General features: G+C 46.3%; 1 protein-coding gene across 2 annotated transcripts in view; it reads right to left on the bottom strand.

Annotated features, from left to right (window-relative positions):
* AIFM1 (apoptosis inducing factor mitochondria associated 1) overlaps positions 1-18,529 on the bottom strand; it is a 51,529-nt gene extending 33,000 nt beyond the window's left edge. For both annotated transcript variants that reach the window (XM_044305499.1, XM_044305498.1), the window contains exons 1-2: positions 18,379-18,529; positions 6,719-6,855 (exon numbers count right to left, since the gene is read on the bottom strand). In XM_044305499.1, coding sequence (XP_044161434.1) covers positions 6,719-6,855; positions 18,379-18,463 — 222 coding nt within the window. In that variant the 5' untranslated portion in view covers positions 18,464-18,529. The remainder of the gene's footprint in view (positions 1-6,718; positions 6,856-18,378) is intronic.
* Position 18,530: the final 1 nt, after the last annotated feature.

Below are 18,530 nucleotides of genomic sequence, written 5' to 3' on the forward strand. Positions count from 1 at the left end.
ACGGTAAACCAGTGGATCTACAGCCTGCCAGCGGCGATCATTCGCTGGCAGGCTGTAGATGCGATTTTTTTTTTTAACCCTTGATTTAACCTTGTTTTGTTTACAGCGTCTGATATACCTGCTACCTGGTGGTCCCTTTTGCTTGGATCGACCACCAGAGGACAAAGGCAGCTCTGTAATAAGTAGCACCAAGCACCACACTACACCACACACCCCCCCTCCCGGTCACTTATTAACTCCTTATTAACCCCTGATCACCCCCCTGCAAGGCTCCATTCAGACGTCCGTATGTGTTTTGCGATCCGCAAAACACGGACACCGGCAATGTGCTTTCCGAATTTTGCGGATCCACACATTTCCAGAACTATATAGAAAATGCCTTTTCTTGTCCGCAATTGCGGACAAAAGTAGGACATGTTCTATAGGCTCTACAAAAAATGCTGTGTTCGCCCGATCAGGCCTGATCTTGTGCGCACACTTGCGTTCAGTCCACCCCACCGCAGTGACAGAATTTTTTTTTTCTGATCATTGCAAAAACACCGTAAAATCGCTGCTGTGCTATAAAGATCACTTTTGAGGGGCATGGCGAGTTCTTAGAAGATTTTTATTTTTTTTTGCCACAAGTTAGCGGAAATTTTTATTTATTTTTTTCTTACAAAGTCTCATATTCCACTAACTTGTGACAAAAAATAAAATCTCACATGAACTCACCATACCCCTCACGGAATCCAAATGCGTAAAAAATTTTAGACATTTATATTCCAGACTTCTTCTCACGCTTTAGGGCCCTCAAATGCCAGGGCAGTATAAATACCCCATAAGTGACCCCATTTTGGAAAGAAGACACCCCAAGGTATTCCGTGAGGGGCATGGCGAGTTCCTAGAATATATATTTTTTTGGCACAAGTTAGTGGAAATTTTTTTTGTTTTTTTTTCCTCTTACAAAATCATTTTCCGCTAAATTGTGCCAAAAAATAAATAAAAATATATATATATATATTTTTTTTTTTGGCACAATTTAGCGGAAAATGATTTTGTAAGAGGAAAAAAAACAAAAAAAAATTTCCGCTAACTTGTGCCAAAAAAATATATATTCTAGGAACTCGCCATGCCCCTCACGGAATACCTTGGGGTGTCTTCTTTCCAAAATGGGGTCACATGTGGGGTATTTATACTGCCCTGGCATTTTAGGGGCCCTAAAGCGTGAGAATCCAAATGCCTAAAAATGCCCTCCTAAAAGATACTCATTGGAATTTGGGCCACTTTGCGCACCTAGTCTGCAAAAAAGTGTCACACATGTGGTATCACCGTACTCAGGAGAAGTAGGGCAATGTGTTTTGGGGTGTATTTTTACATATACCCATGCTGGGCGAGATAAATATCTCTGTAAAATGACAACTTTGTATAAAAAAAAAAAAGGGAAAAGTTGTCATTTACAGAGATATTTCTCTCACCCAGCATGGGTATATGTAAAAATACACCCCAAAACAAATTGCCCCCTTGCCCTACTTCTTCTGAGTACGGCGATACCACATGTGTGACACTTTTTTGCAGCCTAGGTGCGCAAAGGGGCCCAAATTCCAATGAGTATCTTTACGATTTCACAGGGCATTTTTTACGCATTTGGATTCCAAACTACTTCTCACGCTTTAGGTCCCCTAAAATGCCAGGGCAGTATAAATACCCCACAAGTGAGCCCATTTTGGAAAGAAGATACCCCAAGGTATTCCGTGAGGGGTATGGTGAGTTCATGTAATATTTAATTTTTTGTCACAAGTTAGTGGAATATGAGACTTTGTAAGAAAAAAATTAATAATAATAATTTTCTGCTAACTTGTGACAAAAAATAAAAAAAACTTCCATGAACTCACTATGCCCATCAGCGAATACCTTAGGGTGTCTACTTTCCGAAATGGGGTCATTTGTGGGGTGTTTCTACTGTCTGGGCATTGTAGAACCTCAGGAAACATGACAGGTGCTCAGAAAGTCAAAGTGCGTAAATTTACATTTTTGCACTATAGTTTGTAAACGCTATAACTTTTACCCAAACCAATAAATATACACTTATTGAATTTTTTTTTATCAAAGACATATAGAACAATACATTTTGAGAAAAATTTATATAGAAATGTCGTTTTAATTGAAAAATTTTACAAGAGAAAGTGAAAAATTTCGTTTTTTTTTGCAAAACTTTCGGTCAATTTTGATTAATATCAAAAAAAGTAAAAATGTCAGCAGCAATGAAATACCACCAAATGAAAGCTCTATTAGTGAGAAGAAAAGGAGGTAAAATTCATTTGGGTGGTAAGTTGTATGACCGAGCAATAAATGGTGAAAGTAGTGTAGTGCAGAATTGTAAAAAGTGGTCTGGTCATTAAGCGGGTTTAAGCTAGGGGAGCTGAGGTGGTTAAGGACCAGTTCAGGTCTGAAGTCACTTTGTGAGGCTTACATAATAGAAACCACCCAAAAATGACCCAATTTTAGAAACGACACCCCTCAAGGTATTCAAAACTGATTTTATAAACTTTGTTAACCCTTTAGGTGTTCCACAAGAATTGATGGAAAATAGAGATGACATTTCAGAATTTCACTTTTTTGGCAGATTTTCCGTTTTAATCCATTTTTTCCAGTTACAAAGCAAGGGTTAACAGCCAAACAAAACTCAATATTTATGGCCCTGATTCTGTAGTTTACAGAAACACCCCATATGTGGTCGTAAACTGCTGTACGGGCACACGGCAGGGCGCAGAAGGAAAGGAACGCCATACAGTTTTTGGAAGGAAGATTTTGCTGGACTGTTTTTTTGACACCATGTCCCATTTGAAGCCCCCCGATGCAACCTTAGAGTAGAAACTCCCAAAAAGTGACCCCATTTCGGAAACTACGGGATAAGGTGGCAGTTTTGTTGGTACTATATTAGGGTACATATGATTTTTGGTTGCTCTATATTACACTTTTTGTGGCAAGGTAACAAGAAATAGCTGTTTTGGCACCATTTTTATAGAGCAGGTTGTTATGGACACGACAATACCAATGATTGTTTCAGTTTTACATAAAGCATTAAAAAAAAATTAAAAAATAAATTGTGTCTCCACATTCTCTGAAAGCCGTAGTTTTATTTATTTTTTGGGCGACTGTCTTGTGTAGGGGCTCATTTTTTGGGGGGGATGAGATGACGGTTTGATTGGTACCATTATAGGTGCATGACTTTTTGATCTCTTGCTATTACACTTTTTGTGATGTAAGGTGACATAAAATAGCTTTTTTTTTTTTTTACACAGTTTTTATTTTTTTACGGTGTTCACCTGAGCGGTTAGGTCATGTGTTAGTTTTATAGAGCCGGACGTGGCGATACCTAATATGTGTACTTTTCTTTTTTGCCCTATTATTTACATTTTTTTTACCTTTATTTTGGCAAAAGGATATAAAAAAAAATTTTTTTACTTGAAACTTAACTTTTTGGGGAAAACTTTATTTTTCACTTAGTTTTTTGTCCCACTCTGGGACTGCAACTTTTGGGCGTGTGATCCCTTTTACAATGCAGTCCCATACTTCTGTATTGGAATGCATTAGCTGTATGTGTAATACAGTGTGCATTACACATACAGCTTCCTGCCTGTGAGATCCAGGGGGCTGGATCTCACAGGCTATCCCCCAGAAGGCAGCTGCCTTCCATGCCATCGGGTCCCAGTCACAGCAGCACGGGGACCCAATGGCAACTCCGATACCCGCGAGGACATCGCATGTGCGGGTAATGATCCGGCATCGGTGATTTCAATGCCGGCGCATGCAGCAGGGGTCCGGCTATCAGTGACTGGCGGACCCCTGCTGCGGATCGGGCAGGGCGCATCTCCTGCACCCGCCTGATCACAGTGTCGTACATGTACGGCGCGGGTCCTCTACGGTTTAAATCACACTCACGTTCAAGGTGTTCTCCAGGCCTGCACCTAAAAAGCCTCTTTTAGGTAACTTGTGGAGAGAAGGCATAATAATTCCGTTATGCCTTCGGACAAAGAGGACCTCTGAGGCCAGGGGAGTTGGGTTATCATGAATTTTTGTGGGGGAAGAGAATCCAACTCTATAGCATAACCGTTTTTTACGATACTGATTATATATGGGTCTGTGATGACTTGCTCCCAGGAATTTATGAAGGAGCTGAGTCTTCCCCCAACACGAATGGCGTCATTACTTGGAAGAAGAGGAGGAAGGATCTCCCTTGTTGGGGTTAAAAATAAAATTCCTTCCTTTACCGCCCTTGGCATAGCTCCACCTTCCCGATTTTCCCTCATCTGATCTGGTATCCTGCTGTTGTTTACGAAAAAACTGTATTCTAGTTTGGGATCTGACTTCGGCAAAGCCTTTCTTGTGGTCTGTAGCATTTTCTAAGATAAGGATAAGGATATCAATTTGTTTTTAAAGGGTCATATCACCGGACCAGGCTTTCAACCACAGGACTCTTCTAATGGCGTTAGAGAGTACTGCTGTACGATCAGAAAGTCTTACAGACTCTGCGGAGGCATCTGCCAGGAACTTTGTGGCCTTTCTAAGCAGGGCGAAGACTGTCCAAGATCTGCTCTCATGGGGTCTTGTTAATAAAGTGACGCTCTAATTGCTCCAGTCATGCTGATAAGGTACGAGCTACACATGTCGCCACCACTCCGGGTTTTAAAACAGCAGCCTTTTTTTTAAGGAGGCTTTCTGCCTTTCTGTCCATAGGGTCCTTTAGCTGCGCAGCATCCTCAAAAAGGAAGGACCATGCACTTTGCGACCTTGGCCACTGGAGCATCGACTTTTGGAATGGACTCCCAGTCTGTGCAATCTGCCTCATCAAAGGGGTACCGCATTTTTATGCCATGGGGAATAAAGGAGCCTTTTTCAGGTTTATCCCATTCTGCTCTTATGATCTTTTGTATGTTATCCGAAACTGGCAATACAGATCTCTGCCTCTCCCCCAAACCCCCAAATATTTCTTCCTGAACAGATCTGGGCTTCCTGGGAATCTCCATTCTGATTGCGGCTCTTATAGCTTTGATTAGCTCCTCAATATCCTCAGGATATTTGTTATCTTCATCGGATTTATGAGATTTTTCCAAGTTCTCAGGATCCAATAGTTCAGGATTCACGGAAACTGAATCACTTCCCACATACATAAGATCTTTAGAAGAACCCGGTCTATGAGGAGGTCTGGGGGAGGGTCCCGGGCGGCCAGGGCAGATTGAACTTCCACTCTAACTATGGGCTTAATATCCGCCAGCAGACTAAATGATTCGGACTTGACAACAGACACGGTACACTCCTTGCATACAGGTTTAGACCCTGAGGAAGGTAGACGTTTAGAACAGAGACCACACTTCCTGGGTTTAACCTTGGCAGAAGAGGAAGACTCCTTTTCTCCCTGCAACATACAAGGGAGAGAAGAGTCAACCACTACAGGGTAAGTATAACATAAGGACAGTGCCTGATACAGGCTACTCACAGAACCCAGGGTAGTGGGGGGGGGGGGGGGGGGGGGCTCAGATCCAGAGGGCGCCATGTTGGGACCTGCATTGCCCTCTTTAAACACTAGGCATGCGCCGGCCGCGTGCCGCATGACACAAAGCCACGCCCCCTCGGCATCTGATGTCATCACCCGGCGGCTGGAGGGAAGCGCGTCCTAGCGTCGCTCCAGCTGCCTTTTCACTCCGCATTAAGCCGTCCTGGACCGCCGTAGGAGGGAGCTTCGCCTGGGCCACCGTACAATAAAGGGGGCCGGGAGCAGACCACACAGAAGGAGGAAAGAGCCGGACCGCCGGAACCGACCTCCGGTCTGCAGAGCAAAATGATCCAGGTATCAAAATAGGCTAGGAACCCAAAGAGCTTCCAGCACCTCTCTGGACTTCCTTCCTTGACAGGACAGGAAAAAACACTGGCGATCAGGGGAAGGGGAGGGGTTTTTAAACCTCTCTGTGTTTTTTCATGTCCTATCAGAGGATGTCAATCTCAGGATGTGCCGTCATGGAGACGACTGGGGAAAAGTTATAGGTCTTCTTGTATAAAGTGATATGGAGCATTCTGGTATAACCTCGGTATCTTCTGTATATAATTATACATGTACGGCTGGTATAAGTTATACGTCTTCTTGTTTACAGTGATATGGAGCATGCTGGTATAACCTGGCTATCTCCTGTATTATACAGAAGATGCCCAGGTTATGGTCGTCCATATCACTATATAGAAGATGAGTGTATAACATATACCAGCTATTCATATATATTGATATAATGGAGATACCCAGGTTATACCAGCATGGTCATTATCACTATAATAATTTATACCAGCACTGTGCTGTGCTCACACAAGATCACGCCGCCTCCTACTCAAGCTGCTGGTGAGTCGTCTTCAGGCCAGAAAAAGGAAGCAGCACCGCGGCAATATGGAGTAGGCGGCACCCACTATGAACTGCGTCAGGACATTCTGCAGTGCAGCTTAAAGACCACTGGCAGGCCACAAAATACAAGGCCTCGGGGTAGTTTTGGCCGCGGACCTTGTGTTTCATATATGTTCCTTAGAGATACTGAAAAACATAGCCTTAGAGAAGCATTCACCGGACATCTCTTTTTACATTGTTACCATGCTGTACTGCAAACATTACCTAGTAGCTTATGTACAAGAGCATAAAAGTACCTCACATCATGAGACATGTTCTTACTCCGGCTGCAGACTCCTATTTTATACTTACATAGACGCCACCTCCCAGAGCAGTGATTGCAACCAATAAGCCATAGGCAGCACCACCAGGGGACGGGACATTTGAGATGCTGCCGGAATTTCTGAATACTTGATTATAGGGCGAGGTAAAGCCTTGGAACAAACAGTCTGCAATGAGAAGTGACAAGTTAGAAGGAACCCAGATATAGGACTTCTCTCATCGAGCAGAAAACATTTCCTGAACCCAACAAGAAGGTGCTAAGCATGTTCTACAAGAGTACGGATCTGCTTCAGGTCCATCTTATTTCCATTTAAAGTCTTTAAAAGGCATCTGTCAGCAGACTTGTACCTATGAAACTGGCTGTTACACGTGCACTTGGCAGCTGAAGGCATCTGTGTTGGTCCCATGTTCATAATTGCCCACATTGCTGAGAAAAATAAAGTTTTACTATATGCAAATGAGCCTCTAGTAGCAACAGGGGCGTAGCTGTCAGTCCTAGAGGCTCAGCTCTCTCTGCAACTGCTGAGCCCAACAGGGTGAGCGTGATGACATTTTCACTGCCTGGCCCTGTCAAAGTGCACGGTAAGGCAGTGAGGCCATGCTCGCACACTACAGGAAAAAGGGCCGGCCTCTCTGCATAGGTGCTTTTTCCTATAGTGTGCGACCATGGTCACCACTGCAGGAATGCATGGTGGTCGTAAGCCCTGGATAGTAGCAGTGTATAAGCCAGCACAGGAGGCAATATGGACAATCACAATACATTAGCAAGTGCCTTGTATTAACTTTCTCTACAAAATAAATGTCATTTGCTGAAGTGAGACGGCCCCTTTAAGGCTCCTGGACACATTAGAGTAAAGTCTGTTGGTAGTTGAATGATCGTTATATGACTGACTCCTTCGATGACACCGTATTGTCTGACATATTCATGATTAGAGCAGGCAAGGGGTGAACGATGGTTTGGCAGAAATTGTGTAAAAGAAGAATGGCGGCACACCCAGGCTGAGCTCCATATTCTGTACTTGTGCAGGCTGCACCGGCATGTCCTCTGAAACAGCAGGAAATACAGGAGTGGGCCGGTGGTTAGTGGACATGCACATGCAGTAGCCCAGCTCTACAGCGTATGGGCACCTAAAGCCGAGAGTGGATTTGAGACGATTCGGGGGAATTTATCGTGAGGGGACTATTTGAAGTCCGGTTTGCCTCAGTCTGCCCTGGAGTATTTATCCCATGTCACATGTTGTTTGATAAATTTGTCTTATCCTTAAACCTAACAATTTTGTCTAGAAAAGCTCCTCCAGTTGTCCTTCTCCACTCTCCTACTGGGGTGAGACTGACTATAAAAAAAAAGTCTCAGTGATAAATCTGTGGGGAAACTCATTAGTATAACTATAACCATGACCATTTTCCCACCCAAATTTCAAAACTGGAGTGAGGCTACTTTCACACTGGCGTTTTGGCTTTCCGTTTGTGAGATCCGTTCGGGGCTCTCACAAGCGGTCCAAAACGGATCAGTTTTGCTCTACTGCATTCTGAATGGAAAAGGATCCGGTCAGAATGTATTAATTTGCCTCCGATCAGTCACCATTACGCTCTAGAGGCGGACACCAAAACGCTGCCTGCAGCCAAACGGATCCGTCCTGGCACACAATGTACAAACCGGATTCCAAAAAAGTTGGGACACAAATCGTGAATAAATGCTGAATGCAATGATGTGGAGGTGCCAACTTCTAATATTTTATTCAGAATAGAACATAAATCACGGAACAAAAGTTTGAACTGAGAAAATGTAAAATTTTAAAGGGAAAAATATGTTGAATCAGAATTTCATGGTGTCAACAAATCCTCAAAAAGTTGGGACAAGGCCATTTTCACCACTGTGTGGCAACTCCCCTTCTTCTTACAACACTCAACAGACGTCTGGGGACCGAGGAGACCAGTTTCTCAAGTTTAGAAATAGGAATGCTCTCCCATTCTTGTCTAATACAGGCCTCTAACTGTTCAATCGTCTTGGGCCTTCTTTGTTGCACCTTCCTCTTTATGATGTGCCAAATGTTCTCTATAGGTGAAAGATCTGGACTGCAGACTGGCCATTTCAGTACCCGGATCCTTCTCCTACGAAAGCCATGATGTTGTGATTGATGCAGAATGTGGTCTGGCATTATCTTGTTGAAAAATGCAGGGTCTTCCCTGAAAGAGATGACGTCTGGATGGGAGCATATGTTGTTCTAGAACCTGAATATATTTTTCTGCATTGATGGTGCCTTTCCAGACATGCAAGCTGCCCATGCCACACGCACTCATGCAACCCCATACCATTAGAGATGCAGGCTTCTGAACTGAGCGTTGATAATAACTTGGGTTGTCCTTGTCCTCTTTGGTCCGGATGACATGGCGTCCCAGATTTCCAAAAAGAACTTTGAATCGTGACTCGTCTGACCACAGAACAGTCTTCCATTTTGCCACACTCCATTTTAAATGATCCCTGGCCCAGTGAAAACGCCTGAGCTTGTGGATCTTGCTTAGAAATGGCTTCTTCTTTGCACTGTAGAGTTTCAGCTGGCAACGGCGGATGGCACGGTGGATTGTGTTCACTGACAGTGGTTTCTGGAAGTATTCCTGAGCCCATTCTGTGATTTCCTTTACAGTAGCATTCCTGTTTGTGGTGCAGTGTCGTTTAAGGGCCCGGAGATCACGGGCATCCAGTATGGTTTTACGGCCTTGACCCTTGCGCACAGAGATTGTTCCAGATTCTCTGAATCTTTGGATGATGTTATGCACAGTTGATGACGATAGATGCAAAGTCTTTGCAATTTTTCGCTGGGTAACACCTTTCTGATATTGCTCCACTATCTTTCTGCGCAACATTGTGGGAATTGGTGATCCTCTACCCATCTTGGCTTCTGAGAGACACTGCCGCTCTGAGAAGCTCTTTTATACCCAATCATGTTGCCAATTGACCTAATTAGTGTTAATTGGTCTTCCAGCTCTTCGTTATGCTCAAATTTACTTTTTCCAGCCTCTTATTGCTACTTGTCCCAACTTTTTGGGGATTTGTTGACACTGTGAAAATTTGAATCAACATATTTTTCCTTTAAAATGATACATTTACTCGGATTAAACGTTTGATCTGTCATCTACGTTCTATTACAAATAAAATATTGACATTTGCCATCTCCACATCATTGCATTCAGTTTTTATTCACAATTTGTTTAGTGTCCCAACTTTTTGGGAATCCGGTTTGTAAGTCAATGGGGACGGATCCGTTTTCTCTGACACAATATGGCACAATAGAAAACTGATCCGTGCCCCATTGACTTTGAGTGGTGTTGAAGACGGATCCGTTATGGCTATAGAAGACATTATACAACCGGATCCTTTCATGATGGATGCATGAGGTTGTACTATTGCAACGGAAGCGTTTTTGCAGATTTATGACGGATCCGCAAAAAAAACGCTAGTGTGAAAGTAGCTTTAGTGGTGTAAAAAAGCAAAAACTCACAAAATGTGTGCACAAGTGAGCCCAAGAAGTCACAAAAGCCCCATTTTGTGACTATTTGAAGTCAGAATTCTGGAGGGAAGGCATCAATCAGGGCCTCAGGGTTTTCCTTATATGTCATCAATACCATCCTTTCCATCAAAAAGCTTGAATGGAGAAACCCAGCCAAAAGTTATGGCTCATCAGGTTGTGCTCCACTCGAGCAAAACCAGAAACATGGCTTTTGGGTAGAATTTCCATGTTTTCATAGCCGGTACATGTGTAGTGCTTTATGGTTCCGAGTGACACTCATCTACTTTAGTGGTAATGTTCATCAGCGAGGCTCACCCCATGTGCGCTGCCCCTGACTTTCCTGATGCAGAATACAGGCTGTACACGTGTGCACTGGACTTTCCAATCCATGTGTAAACTATGGGGTTTCCCTATAAGAACATGTCCGCTCATCCCCCAAGTACAACCCAATTCCCCAAAAATTGGGACTCTGTGTAAAATGTAAATAAATAGAAATAAAAACAGAACGCAATGATTAGTAAATCTCATAGACCCATATTCTATTCACGAGAGAACACAGACCTCATCATGGTGAAGGTGATGCTCTCATTGAGAACTTGATGGCAGCAATGCATCACAAACAAGTAGGGACAGGATCAAGGATGGAAAAGTAAGAGGTGCTAATAAAAAGAACATGTTAGAGAAGATGGGCAGAGGTTCTCCAAACTGCAAAAAACGGTGGCTAAAAATTGCAGAACAATTTCAGAAAAATGTTCCTCAATGTAAAATTCCAACCATCTACAGTACATAATACCATGAGAAGAAATCCATGTGGGCAAGGGAAAAGGCCAGTGAGTAATACTGCATGCTTGCGTTCTACGGGCTCTCAGGCAGCACTCCATAAAAAAACCGCCATGATTCTGTACTGGAAATCATTCACTGGGCTCAGGAACTCTTCCAGAAATCATTGTCAACACAGTTCATTGTGTAATCCACAAATGCAAGTTAAAGGGAACCTGTCACCGGGATTTTGTGTATAGAGCTGAGGACATGGGCTGCTAGATGGCCGCTAGCACATCCACAATACCCAGTCCTCATAGCTCTGTGTGCTTTTATTGTGTTAAAAAAACTATTTGATACATATGCAAATTAACCTGAGATGTGTCCTGTACGTGAGAGGAGTCAGGGATAGGACTCATCTCAGGGTAATTTGTATATGTATCAAATCGCTTTTTTTACACAATAAAAGCACACAGAGCTATGGGGACTGGATATTGCGGATGTGCTAGCGGCCATCTAGCAACCCATGTTCTCAGCTCTATACCCAAAATCCAGGTGACAGGTTCCCTTTAAAGCTGCATCATGCAAAGAAGAAGCCGTATGTTGACGCAATCCAGAAACGCCGCCATCTTCTGTGGGCCAATGCTCATTTCAAAGGACGGAGGCAAAATGGAAAAACTGTTCTGTGGTCAATTAAATCAAAATTTGATATCTGCTACCAGAGCACAATTTATAGGCCGGCATCTCTGCTGCTATGGCAGTGCACACATCTGGAAAGGCGCCATCAATGCTGAACAGTTTAAAGAGGCTCCCGTTCAGTCACTGCACCAAATAGCATGGCGTTTTGATTTGCGCCAAATACTGTATATCAACTGTTTTCTCCAGAATTTTCATCATAAAGAATGCATCACGCCAGAAATGGGTTATCGGTAGAAATGGCTACAATTGTTGCAGACAAATCAAATCAAGAGAAATAAGAGAATAATCAAGTTTAGAAAAGTCAAGTTTTAGAAGTGGCGTCACTACTATTGGTTTGTAACGGTATTATGCCACTATTGATAAATGTCCCCCAATGTCTCTAAACAGGCTACAGGTGAAACTCAAAAAATTAGAATATTGTGCAAAAGTTCATTTATTTCAGTAATGCAACTTAAAATTAGAATTAGGGGTGCACCGAAATTCTGGCGGCCGAAAATATCGGCCGAAAATGGGCCTAATCCATTTCGGCCGATATTGGTACATATCGGCAGAAAATATGGTTGGTTATATACGTTCGGGCGGCCGGCCGGCCGGCCGGCCGGCGGCGCCCCTCATGCTGTGCCTCCTAAACGCTTGCCGCTCTAAAGAATCTCCGGCTCAGTGCTGCGCAGCCTGCTGTGTCTGCTCTGTGCTACTGCTGTTGTTAGTGTAGCGTGGCCGAGCTCTGTTCGTTCCGCGGTACAGGAGCTTTTGTTTCCTGTACCCAACTGACAGGAAGTGCTCACTTAGTGTGCACTTCCTTTCAGTCCGGCCGGGTACAAGAAACAAATGCTCCTGTACCACGGACCGGACAGAGCTCGGCCACGCTACACTAGAGGTAACAAGGGAGGGGGAGGGGGGGGGTGTAAAATGAGAGTGACAAGGGGGGGGGTGTAAAATGAGTGTGACAAGGGGGGGGGGGGTGTAAAATGAGAGTGACAAGGGGGGGTGTAAAATGAGAGTGACAAGGGGGGGGGTAGAATGAGAGTGACAAGGGAGGGGGGGGGGAGTAGAATGAGAGTGACAAGGGGGGGTAGAATGAGAGTGACAAGGGGGGGTAGAATGAGAGTGACAAGGGGGGTAGAATGAGAGTGACAAGGGGGGGTAGAATGAGAGTGACAAGGGGGGGTAGAATGAGAGTGACAAGGGGGGGTAGAATGAGAGTGACAAGGGGGGGGGTAGAATGAGAGTGACAAGGGGGGGGTAGTAGAATGAGAGTGACAAGGGGGGGGTTTAGAATGAGAGTGACAAGGGGGGGGGTTAGAATGAGAGTGACAAGGGGGGGGTAGAATGAGAGTGACAAGGGGGGGGTAGAATGAGAGTGACAAGGGGGGGGGTAGAATGAGAGTGACAAGGGGGGGGTAGAATGAGAGTGACAAGGGGGGGGGTAGAATGAGAGTGACAAGGGGGGGGGGTTAGAATGAGAGTGACAAGGGGGGGGGTAGAAGGAGAGTGACAAGGGGGGGGTAGAATGAGAGTGACAAGGGGGGGGGTAGAATGAGAGTGACAAGGGGGGGGGGTAGAATGAGAGTGACAAGGGGGGGTGGTTAGAATGAGAGTGACAAGGGGGGGGGGTTAGAATGCGAGTGACAAGGGGGGGGTAGACTGGAGTGACAAGGGGGGGGTCGAATGAGAGTGACAAGGGGGGGGTTAGAATGAGAGTGACAAGGGGGGGTAGAATGAGAGTGACAAGGGGGGTAGAATGAGAGTGACAAGGAGGGGTGTTAGAATTATGAGAGTGACAAGGGGGGGTAAAATGAGAGTGACAAGGGGGGGTTAAAATGAGAGTGACAAGGGGGGGGTAGAATGAGAGTGACAAGGGGGGGTTTCTTAGAATGAGAGTGACAAGGGGGGTTAGAGGTAGGAATGAGAGTGACAAGGGGGGGTAGAATGAGAGTGACAAGGAGGGGGTAGAATGAGAGTGACAAGGGGGGGTTAGAATGAGAGTGACAAGGGGGGGGTAGAATGAGAGTGACAAGGGGGCGGTAGAATGAGAGTGACAAGGAGGGTGTAGACTGAGAGTGACAAGGGGGGGTTTAAAATGAGAGGACAAGGGGGGGGGTAGAATGAGAGTGACAAGGGGGGGGGGTGTAGAATGAGAGTGACAAGGGAGGGGGGGGGAGTAGAATGAGGAGTGCAAGGGGGGGGTAGAATGAGAGTGACAAGGGGGGGTAGAATGAGAGTGACAAGGGGGGGGGTAATAGAATGAGAGTGACAAGGGGGGGGGGTTAGAATTAGAATGAGAGTGGAAAGGGGGGGGGTAGAATGAGAGTGACAAGGGGGGGGTAGATTAGAATGAGGAGTGACAAGGGGGGGGTAGAATGAGAGTGACAAGGGGGGGTAGAATGAGAGTGACAAGGGGGGGTAGAATGAGAGTGACAAGGGGGGGTAGAATGAGAGTGACAAGGAGGGGGTAGAATGAGAGTGACAAGGGGGTGGGTTAAAATGAGAGTGACAAGGGGGGGGTAAGATTAGAGTGCAAGGGGGGGGTAGAATGAGAGTGACAAGGGGGGGGTAGAATGAGAGTGCCAAGGGGGGGGGGGTAGATTAGAATGAGAGTGACAAGGGGGGGTTAGAATGAGAGTGACAAGGAGGGGGTAGAATGAGAGTGACAAGGGGGGGGGTAGAATGACGAGTGACAAGGGGGGGTTAGAATGAGCGTGACAAGGGGGGGGTCGAAGAGTAGTGACAAGGGGGGGGGTAGAATGAGAGTGACAAGGAGGGGTGGTAGAATGAGAGTGACAAGGGGGGGGTTAGAATGAGAGTGACAAGGGGGGGGGTAGAATGAGAGTGACAAGGGGGGGTAGATGAGAGTGACAAGGGGGGTAGAATGAGAGGACAGGGGGGGTAGAATGAGAGTGACAAGGGGGGGGGGTAGAATGAGAGTGACAAGGGGGGGGTAGTAGAATGAGAGTGACAAGGGGGGGTAGAATGAGAGTGACAAGGGGGGGTAGAATGAGAGTGGACAAGGGGGGTAGAATGAGAGTGACACGGGGGGGTTAGAATGAGAGTGCCAAGGGGGGGTAGAATGAGAGTGACAAGGGGGGGTAGAATGAGAGTGACAAGGGGGGGTGTCTAGAATGAGAGGTGACAAGGGGGGGGTAGAATGAGAGTGACAAGGGGGGGTAGAATGAGAGTGACAAGGGGGGTAGAATGAGATGACAAGGGAGGGGTTAGAATGAGAGTGACAAGGGAGGGGGTAGAATGAGCGTGACAAGGGAGGGGGTGTAGAATGAGAGTGACAAGGGAGGGGGTAGAATGAGAGTGACAAGGGGGGGTAGAATGAGAGTGACAAGGGGGGGGTAGAATGAGAGTGACAAGGGGGGGGGGTAGAATGCGAGTGACAAGGGGGGGGGTTAGAATGAGAGTGACAAGGGGGGGGTAGAATGAGAGTGACAAGGGGGGGGGTATAGAATGAGAGTGACAAGGGGGGGGTAGAATGAGAGTGACAAGGAGGGGGTAGAATGAGAGCGACAAGGGAGGGGGTAGAATGAGAGCGACAAGGGAGGGGTGGTAGAATGAGAGTGACAAGGGAGGGGGGGAAATGAGAGTGACAAGGGAGGGAGGGGGGTGAAGAGAGTGACAAAGGAGGGAGGGGGGTGAAGAGAGAATTTTTTTTTTAAATAACCACTTTGGGTGGCATTGTGTGTATAATATCTATGTATCTGTTTAACTTTATATTTTAATTCACTTTCCTTTTTTTTTTACTTAAAAAAAGTATTTTAAAAGTATTTGGGCAAAAAGGCAGTTTCGGTTTTCGGTCAAGGGCATCCTGAATTTTCGGTTTCGGACCAGAATTTTCATTTCGGTGCACCCCTAATTAGAATTTAGTAAAAAGGTTCAATATTCTAGGCTCAAAGTGTCACACTCTAGTCGGCCGGGAACTGTGACCTAACAGCCAATCAAATGCCGACCTGAAGGCCCAGACACGTCTGACGCAAGATGTCAAGATAAAGGCCCGGCACACAAGTCAGGCGGACGTCGGCAGCGTCCTCGCAGGCCAACTGCAAGCCAGCCTCAGGGAGTTCTCGGGCCTCCCTGTACCACTGTCCAAGGTGGGGGGAGACACATGCGGACTGTAAGACCTAATACTACGGTACTCGAATAACCGTGTCTCCTGGTTAATACTGGACTTAAACCTTCCGCCTCAGTCTCCTATGCGCTTAATCTGATCTATTGTAGGACTCACTGCGTCTTCAGCGGCCCCTACACATGGCGCGTGATCTCTTGCACTGGCCAATAGCTGCTGCCTACAAAAGGGAGTCTAAATGGAGTATACCATTTACAGTGTACACATGACCTTGTGGCCCCCTACAGTATATTGTGACCTTGTGGCCGCTCCCATACGGTATAACGTGTCCTTGTGAAGATAAATCGGTCAGCACTCGCTTGAATGCACGCCGCGCGGGACCAGGACCAGTTTCCACGTGCAATGGAGTAAAGGATCCCAGCAGACGTGACTTGATGCTCCTAACAAGTTTATTGACAAAGTAACAATATGTCCTGTATTCTAGGACGCATTTCGGCTATGGTAGCCTTTTTCAACAGGTAAATGTCCATCACAAAACACAGGTTTATATACACCTATAATGCCAGGGATAGGGAACCTCCCAGTGACATCAGACCCCGGAAGGGGTGGTTCATAGAAAGTAACCAAAAAGTAACAAAGAATATATATAGAGGAAATATAAATAATGTGTCCTTGTGGCCGCCCCCACGCGGTATAATGTGTCCTTGTGGCCGCCCCCACGCGGTATAATGTGTCCTTGTGGCCGCCCCCACGCGGTATAATGTGTCCTTGTGGCCGCCCCCACGCGGTATAATGTGTCCTTGTGGCCGCCCCCACGCGGTATAATGTGTCCTTGTGGCCGCCCCCACGCGGTATAATGTGTCCTTGTGGCCGCCCCCACGCGGTATAATGTGTCCTTGTGGCCGCCCCCACGCGGTATAATGTGTCCTTGTGGCCGCCCCCACGCGGTATAATGTGTCCTTGTGGCCGCCCCCACGCGGTATAATGTGTCCTTGTGGCCGCCCCCACGCGGTATAATGTGTCCTTGTGGCCGCCCCCACGCGGTATAATGTGTCCTTGTGGCCGCCCCCACGCGGTATAATGTGTCCTTGTGGCCGCCCCCACGCGGTATAATGTGTCCTTGTGGCCGCCCCCACGCGGTATAATGTGTCCTTGTGGCCGCCCCCACGCGGTATAATGTGTCCTTGTGGCCGCCCCCACGCGGTATAATGTGTCCTTGTGGCCGCCTCCACGCGGTATAATGTGTCCTTGTGGCCGCCCCCACGCTGTCCCAACTTCTGAGATGTGTTGCAGTCATCATGTTCTAAATGAGTTAGGCCTCTTTCACACAGGCTATTTTTCCGCGCGGGTGCAATGCGGGACGTGAACGCACTGCACCTGCACTGAATCCCGACCCATTCATTTTAATGGGTCTGTGTACGTGAGCATTTTTTTTCACATATCAGTTCTGCGTTGCGTGAAAAAACGCAGCATGTTCTATATTCTATGTTTTTCACGCAGCCCTGGCCCCATAGAGAATGGGACGTTAGTGAAAAACGCATTGCATCCGCAAACAAGTCCAGATGCAATGTGTTTTTCACAGATTTTTTGCTAAGGGAACTTTCACACTAGCATTATTTTAATCCGGCGGGAAATTCAGTCACCGGAACTGCCTGCCGAATCCGGAAAAGCGTGTGAAAACGGATTACATTTGAATCCTGATCAGGATTCTGATCACAATGAAAAATTGCATTGGAAAAAACAGATCCGCCATTTACGGACTAACTTTTTTTGCAAATTTTTTCGGGTTTAACATTCGGGTTTAACATGCAAAAGCCGGATCCAGTTTGACGGAACACAATGCAAGTCAATGGAAAAAATGACGGATCCGGCGTTCAGTCAAAGTGTTCCGGATTTTTGGCCGGAGGTAAAAATACAACATACTACGGTTTTCTGAAAAGCCTGATCAGTAAAAAAAAAAAAAAGACTGAACTGATGCATCCTGAACGGATTGCTCTCTATTCAGAATGCATTAGGATAAAACTGATCAGTTCTTTTCCGGATTTGAGCCCCTAGGACGGAACTCAATGCTGGAAAAGAAAAAACCGCTTGTGTGAAAGTACCCTAAGAGATGTTGTTTGCAAACCTTCCGTTTTTTATCACGTGTTTGAAAAACGCATCAAAACGCATTGCACCCGTGCGGAAAAAACTGAACGCAATCACAGACAAAACTGACTGAACTTGCTTGCAAAATGGTGCGAGTTTCACTGAACGCACCCGGACCTAATCCGCCACGCTCGTGTGGAAGAGGCCTCAGGATAAGTGATCAATATCAGATCGGCGGGGTCCGGCGCCATCACCGAACAGCTGTACGAGGAGACGGTAAACGGTCTGACTTTCTACATCTGATGTGTTTTATGATGTGGGAATACATTCTAGGTCTGAGTTCTGCAGACCATTGCATTTTACACAGAGCCCGGCTTTATAGGACTTGGGGTGGTAGCACATGGCGGGATATTGTGGCCACAACGTCACATACTGATCCATCACCTACACAATGAATGACCTTCCACCCCTCACCAGGGGCACACCTGAAGGGCAGGGCACAGCGACCCCCTGACAAGTGACAAATAACAATGGACACGCAGAATGTGGATATTGCATTCGCCACTCACTTCTCGGCCACTGCAGCTTCTGCCTTGTCTGGGCCCCGGCGTGGCCCGTTCTCAGCCCTAGGGCAACCACTCTGGACAGCGCCATGATAGAACCTTGCTGGCGGTGACGTCACGTCACGGCACGGCTCTATGTGTTCCGGGAGGAGGAGGAG

This window comes from Bufo gargarizans, chromosome 9 (genome assembly GCF_014858855.1).
Source record: "Bufo gargarizans isolate SCDJY-AF-19 chromosome 9, ASM1485885v1, whole genome shotgun sequence".
Lineage (NCBI taxonomy): Eukaryota > Metazoa > Chordata > Amphibia > Anura > Bufonidae > Bufo > Bufo gargarizans.